The sequence below is a fragment of the Vidua chalybeata genome, chromosome 6 (assembly GCF_026979565.1).
Source record: "Vidua chalybeata isolate OUT-0048 chromosome 6, bVidCha1 merged haplotype, whole genome shotgun sequence".
NCBI classification, from domain to species: domain Eukaryota; kingdom Metazoa; phylum Chordata; class Aves; order Passeriformes; family Viduidae; genus Vidua; species Vidua chalybeata.
Genome location: NC_071535.1, coordinates 23,165,125 through 23,172,629, shown reverse-complemented (window position 1 = coordinate 23,172,629; position 7,505 = coordinate 23,165,125). Strand labels below are relative to the sequence as shown.

Here is a 7,505-nt window from a genome sequence, read left to right as displayed (position 1 = left end):
CTGGGGCGGGCCCAGTGACGCACCAGGGGCACGGCAGTGGCGGCGGCGGGACCGGCTGGAGCGGCATGGTGAGCCGGGAGCGGGCCGGGGTGGGTGCGTCCGGCTGGGATCGGGTCTCTCCTTAGCTCATCGCGGCTGTGTGTCCGTGTCCTTGCAGGGGAAGCAGAAGAAGGCGCGGAAGTACGCGGTCATGAAGCGCATGATCAGCCTCCGGGATGAGCGCCTGTGAGTGTGACTGCGGCTGGGCCCGGTCCCGCGCGGGGGCCTGGAGCGTCCTCGTGTCCCGCTCGGGAGAGGCCGGAGGAGGTCCTGGCCCAGGTCTCTCCGCCGCCGGTAGCTCTTCCTTACCGCTGTACCCCAGAAGTGTCTGTGTTTCTTTGCAGTAAAGAGAAGGATCGCGCAAAAGCCCCCGTGAAGAAGAAGGAGGACCCGAGTGCCATCAAAGAGCGGGAGGTGTAAGTGCTGCCGAGGCACTGGCGAGGGAGAGAAGGAAGGAGGGAGGGCCGGCCACGCTGCAGGCTGGAACTGAGGGTGTTTGTGAGCGATACTTTCAGAAGAAGAAGTGGTGCCCCAAACCGAAGGATTGTCCTTGGGAGGCAGTAGGAAGCCTGATGGGTCTTTCTGTTCATTACTCTTCTTTCATTCTATGCAAATTATAGGATTGGATGTGATGTTAAATGCAATTAACTTATATGAATTCTTTGTCTTCCTGGCAGCCCCCAGCATCCCTCTTGCTTGTTCTTCCAATATAATACACAGCTGGGCCCCCCTTACCACATCCTGGTTGACACTAACTTCATCAACTTCTCCATCAAGGCCAAACTGGACCTAGTGCAGTCGATGATGGACTGTCTCTATGCCAAATGTGAGTTTCTGCACCACTCACAGCTTCTTCAGACCACATAGTGCCAGTGTGCTCATAATGTGCTTTGTCAGCCTCATGCCACTGGCTGAGAATAACAGAAATCTTGCAAAAAGAATGTGTGCTGTAATCATGGAGCTGTGGTAATCCTAGCAATGTCTCTGGTTTCAGTCAAGTAACAGTTTTAAAATGCTAATCTCAGCAAAGCTAGAGTACTCATAACTTAAAAATCTAAAATTACTGTGGCAGAGTTAAACTTGGTGGCTCTACATTTCATCACCTTGCAACATTATCAGTTGACACTGTAAGTAATACATTATAGAGTTCCATGATGTTTCTGGGGCATGTGGGCAGTATGTAGGGGTCTGGGAATAAATACTGCTTTGTTTTAATGCGGGCTTTTTTTGCATTTAGGTATTCCATGTATCACAGATTGCGTAATGGGTGAAATCGAGAAGTTAGGACAGAAGTACCGTGTGGCATTAAGGTAGGTGGAGGGTATTCTTCTCTGTTTCTAGAACTTAATGCTTTAACATAAATAAAGGAAAAACACTTGCTATGCCTGGTGCTCCTGCACTAGAGAGTGGTTAGGTTGTTGCAGGATCCTGAACTTGGTTGTATTTCTCTGTCTCTATAAGATCAATACAATGGTTCAAGTTTTAGAAACTAAATGCTAGGTATGATTGCACAATATTAATCTGTATATCTTTTAATCTCCTAAGACTTTCAAAGTAATGCTTTTTCCTGTTTCTCAAAAAAAATAATTATAGAATTTCTAAAAATGAATAAAGTGACCCAAGTCTTACAGAAGTTTTCATTCATACTTCCTGGATGAATAGGTACCAAGTACTGATAATCTAGAGCCAGGTTATAGTGTGATCTGTACAAAACTAGTCCAATGTAGTTCATGTACATCACTCAGATGTAATGTTCTTTTTATTTGGGCTTGCTGTGTTGTAAAGTATATGAGTGCATACCCTCAACAGCTTTGATGTTGCCCTTCAGACAGGAGGTGAAATGTCCCTTTACGCATGGTACAAACGATCACATGCCAGAAGTTCTAGTTTTTCCCAGATAACTTACTTCCAATTATTTTGTTTGACAATGGCCTAACATCATACAGATTTTGAATCCAACAAACTAGTAATAAGAAATACTTAACCTGTAATAACTAGACAAATTGCATTCTTTTTTTTTTGCAGGTCATTTCAGTTGACCTTTGTCTACCGTTTATTCTACCACTTCATCCCTTGTTTTGAGAACAGTGTTCTGTATATCACAGAAGGAAGTGTTCTTGTTCCTCCATACGGTGTTACTGTACCCTCTGGTCTGTTTGCTGTGATGCTGCTTTTTATGTCCCCACAGAATTGCCAAGGACCCTCGGTTTGAACGCTTGCCGTGTATGCACAAAGGAACCTATGCTGATGACTGCTTGGTGCAGAGGGTCACTCAGGTATTTCCCTTTCTGATATTTTCTATACTGTGCTAACATACTAAAAATTCCTGAACCCTCCTAATTACTGACTGACTTAAATTTCCCATTGAGTAACTATAAAAATCTCACCAAGGGGCATTTTCAGTTCTAGCACAACTTTATTTGATGCAAGGTATTATCTTCCCTGAGCATTCTTGTTGTATAGGACAGCATCAAGAAGCACTTAGGATGGGAAAGTTGTCAGCTTGAAAGGCTGGACAGAGTTTCAGAGATTTCTTGAGTCTATTTTGATGGGCAGAAGGATGTTAGTAGTCTGCTGTGGAATTCTGTACAAGTCCTGGTAATGCCTTGCTAAGGACACTCAGCCTCCTGTTCAGTGAGCTCACTGAATAGGAACGTTTGGTCAGCCATGACTCCTTTGATTCTGAGATTCGCTGCTGTTGAATCTGACTTGCCTTCTTTTTTTTACAGCACAAATGTTATATTGTGGCCACAGTGGATAAAGAGCTCAAGCGGAGAATACGAAAAATCCCTGGAGTGCCCATAATGTATATTTCCAGGCACAGGTAAGGGCCCCCTGGCAGGAAGGAATCCTGCCCAGTGCAATCCTTGACTGACAGGGACTCTGTCACCATGTACTTCTCTACTTTATTGTCCGTAGTGCAGGCTGCAGTAAAGGGCCTGGTGTTTACACAGAAGTTAAAGTACAGCTACTGCTGGGAAGAGACTGGTCACAGACCCATTTTTATTGCAGTCTACATGTTCACTTGTCTTTACCTGACGAAGTGGTTTTTTCTTAAGGCTAGCGTTTTCATAGATCAGTTTTGCTTACCAGCAGCAGCAGGACTATGAGGCAAATGCATTCTACAGGTTCTTGAAGAAAAGAACCATTCTTGTTCCATATTCTATTTGGTAGCTTTGTGTACCCTCAGCTAAGAGACTGAATTTGCTTCTTAACTAAAAACCAAACCAACTCAGAGGATACTAGTGCAGCACATTTGAAATTAGGAGCTTGATTGCTGTAGATATGTAAAGTTTTAACTGATTTATAATTAGAATGTGGCTCAAAAGATTTTTCTCTCAAAGCACCTTTTCTCCTTATTCACTGTGGCCATGAACTTTTGGAAAAGACTGCCAAGGGTGGTGATGGAGTCACCATCCCTGGGGGTGTTCAAGAAATAACTGTACATGGCACTTAGTGCCATGGTCTAATTCTCATGGTGATACTCAGTCAAAGGCTGGACTCAGTGATCTTGGAGGTCTTTTCCAATCTAAGTGATTCTGTGAATTATAAGTTGAATGTCTAAACATTTATTTTCTGTGGTGATCTGCTCTTAAATACTAAATCAGATCACACAAAACTGCAGGTTTTTTTCCTTCTCAGGAGATGGTGAGTTTTTGAGATGTCTGATTGCTGAGTTTAAGGTGAAGAATAACAGCAGCCTTAAGAAGACTTTTTACTTTCAGAATTAATGTTTTTCTTCCTGGGGATCTGATTTGCAGATAGAAATGCAACAATTGACTATTCAGTTTACCTGTAAGCCTCTTGCTGCATGGGTGTCACAAATGAATACTTTAGTCCACTTGAAGAATCACTGTCAAAGGTACACTAGCAAAAGCAGCTTTTAATATAAGATCATAGCAGTGTGACTTTTAACAGAGTTTAATGGCAAGGTTTATTCTTTTACTACATGGATGAAACATACAAAGGAAAATTGACTTAAAATCACTTTAGAATGTTTTGCATGGAGACTAGAAGCGCAAAGGACAACCCTCTCATTGAGTCATGAGGTTCAGTAAGGATTGCCTTGCTTTCCAAACCTCCTGATGGAGTCCAGGTGCAGCTGCATCCAATCTTAGTCCCAGACTTGGTCAGCAGTCTCTGTCTTTAGTTAGATTTTGGAAGCACTTAATCATTGACTAATTTAACATTTATAAAGTGTTACTTTATTACTACAGGGATTACTACAATTATAACAGTGACTTAATTATAGTTTCAAGAAGCAATATTGATACTACACTCAGTAAAAAGTATATCAGCCAATTCACAGGCAACAGGCATGCACACTGACACAAAGATGTATACGTAAATGTATAAAGGTACCAGTTAAAAATTCCCCTCAGCTTCAGTGAAACACGTGGGATGTCTCTGCATTTCTCAACCGGCAAGGCTTGAGTGACAATCCTCAAGTGTCTCAGCCTTGAGACCACGAGGCTTTCTGCTCAGAGAGAGGTGCTGGTGTAGCCCATGGCAGTCCAGGAAAGCTCTAAGGGCCTCACCTTAAGACCACTGCTTATAGGGTCACAAGATGATTGCTTTTAGTCATGCATAAATTTTACGTCTTGGCCACAATCCAGACTGGTAACTACTAGAGTTTCCAAAACTCTGGTAACATTGGTACCATTCCACTGAGGCCACAACTTTGACAGGATTGTCAGAGGATGGCTGACAATCTCATCCTTCACCACAGACCAGCAATGGGAGTTCCCAGTACAGTCAGTGCTGTTCTCACCTTAGCCATGCAAGGCTTCCTGGTATGCTCAAGGGATGCTTCACCACCTAACTCATTACACAAAGGCCAAGGCCTAGCAGGAATCCCTGAGATGGTAGTGCAGCCTTGAGGAGGAAGAGGGGATATAGATGCACCACCACACTGGGGAGGGGAGCATTGTGGAGCAGATTGTCTTCAGAAGTTTTCCTTCTTTCTCAGGTACAATATTGAGAGGATGCCAGATGATTATGGAGCTCCTCGATTCTAACCTGTCCAGTCAAGCCATCAATGCCAGGACTGCGAACCAGGATAAGGGTCCTTCTGACTCTACCCTCCTCCTTCCTTCTTTTGTTGGAACTCTGCTCATAGGACTGTGGATAACACCAAACTGACTTCTTAACCTTGTTTTTCTAAGAAAAGGCTATTTGGAAGAGTCTGGTTTTATTCATCCATCCTCTGCCTTGGTCTGATTACCTACAGCTGGGAGAAGCATATGGGAAACAGAGGGCAGCAGGACCAAGAATGTGCCTAGCTCTGCATCAGGACCATTGGAAAAAGTGATTTCAGCATTTTGAATTAAATATTGATGATGCAACTCTGACTGAGAATGAAACCACAAGAGATTTTAAAAGTTTCTTACTGCTGCACCTGGAGTATACCTGGGATAGGTATTCCTTTGGGAAGCTACCTCACACCTGTTTAGTCAAATCAGAATCTACATTCTGCAGAAAAGACATCAGATCTGCACCCATTGGTGGCTTTCTCTGGAAAAGCAGTCTAGATTTTAATTCAGAATTGATAGGCTTTTATTCAAGTGCACAGTGAATGAAGTTTATTTAAGTGTCCTCTCAGACTGCTCTTTCTGTACTTGGCTAGCTGGCAGCTCAGTCCTTCTGCTTACATTTAGAGTGGTGGAGGGCAGGGCAGGGTTGGGTCGGCACAAGTCTTTCGCTCCTGTTTGTTTGGGTCCTCTGCACCTCAAAGCCTTATCATTTCTGTTATGTATCAGGGCCAAGAAAGAAAGTGCCTAAAGGGCAAAAAATTAATGTGGGCTGGGAGCACAGTCGTTGTGGAGGAGTAAGAACAATGGTTGCAGATCCAGAGACCTGCAGAATTTGCTGCAGGGAAGGAAGTGGTCAGGGAGGGTGGGAGAAGAAATTATTAAGCCACATTAAGAAATGTAGGGGGAAAAGTATTTCAAAGCCATAACTTGGCATTCTCATATCTCCTCCATTATTCCTTCATTTTTAGCAATATAATTTGCTCTTATGATCTCCACTGTGTGGTGCAGAGAGGGTCACCAGGAGCCTACCCTGCCCAAAATGCTAGAGGTGTAGTACAGGAGAAGATTGAAAATTTATATTCTTGGTATAATTAAGAAAATTTCCAAACCTTAGCAGAGCTTTATCCTTTACACTGGTTTGGCTGCCGAGGTGGCCACAAAGGCCAACAGCATCCTTGCCTGTATCAGAAATAGTGTGGCCAGCAGGACTAGGGAAGCAATCCTCCCCCTGTACTTGGTGCTGGTGAGGCTGCACCTTGAGTCCTGTGTTTAGTTCCAGGTCCCTCATTACAAGACAAGACATTGAGGTGCTGGAGCGTGTCCAGAGAAGGACAATGGAGCTGGTGAAGGGCCTGGAGCACAAGTCGGATGAGAAGTAACTGAGGGAGTTGGTGTTTAGTCTGGAGAAAAGAAGGCTCAGGGGAGACCTTATCACTCTCTACAACTACCAAAAAGGAAGGTGTAGGCAGGTGGGTGTCTGTCTCTTCTCCCAGATAACAGGTGACAGGATTAGAGGAAATGGCCTCAAGTTGTGCCATGCAAAGATTGGATATTGGGAAAAAAATTCTTCACTGAAAAGGTGGTCAAGCATTGGAGCAGGCTGCCTAGGGAAGTGGTAGAATCCCTGGGCCTGGAAGTGTTAAAGTGTGGATGTGGTGCTTAGAGACACAGTCTAGTGGTGGATTTGGCAGTGCTGTGTTAATGGTTGGACTCAATGACCTTGGAGGTCTCTTCCAACCTTAACAACTCTATAATAGCTGAACTTGGCTGTCTGTATGCTGGACAGCATGCAGTGAAGATAATTTCCTGTCTCTGGGAAATGCTCTGACATCCTGGTAACTTCCTTGCTAGCACCATACCTCTACAGATACTGCAGGAAACTTTGGGAACATATGAGACCTTCCTCTCATGCTATCTCTTTGCTTCTTGCAGGCTCACCTATTAAACATCCCTGAAATAACAGCATACTGACACTTTGAAAATTTAGCCCCTTCCAGGCTATCACAATTAAAGTTAATTTTCTCTTCCTCTAGGCAGGAAGTCGCCAACAACTGAGAGATTTTATAGTTAGTATATAATACATATGTTTCAAAAATAATATCCTTAGTTTTGTTCTCTCAATCCAATCTGTATTTCTTTAAGCTAATGATAAAGTATTGTCATGAACACTTGAAGCCCATGTTTAATCAAGTGAGGACTGAGAAACAGTTGTAGGTTTAGATCTCTGTAACTTGCTTTTCAGAATAATTCTAGTTTTGAAAGACTTCTTTGAGTCAATAGTTAACTAGAATTATTCCAATGCAAATAACTTCATTTGAATTAACCTAAATGGAAGGACACTGGAGAAGAAAGAAGAAAGGAATGGACATTTAGGATAGCATTTGAAAATAGTCTTTCTGGCACAGAAGAGGTCAAAGGCACAGTAGCCTGATG

General features: G+C 43.3%; 1 protein-coding gene across 1 annotated transcript; it reads left to right on the top strand.

The window, feature by feature from the left end:
• The first annotated feature begins 21 nt into the window (after positions 1 to 21).
• Positions 22 to 7,238, top strand: FCF1 (FCF1 rRNA-processing protein). The gene is made up of 8 exons (XM_053946380.1): positions 22 to 68; positions 158 to 225; positions 384 to 455; positions 717 to 865; positions 1,277 to 1,349; positions 2,228 to 2,315; positions 2,769 to 2,863; positions 5,009 to 7,238. The coding sequence occupies exons 1-8, from the start codon at positions 66 to 68 to the stop codon at positions 5,055 to 5,057; spliced, it is 597 nt and encodes a 198-aa protein (XP_053802355.1). The 5' UTR covers positions 22 to 65; the 3' UTR covers positions 5,058 to 7,238.
• The last annotated feature ends 267 nt before the right edge of the window (positions 7,239 to 7,505 follow it).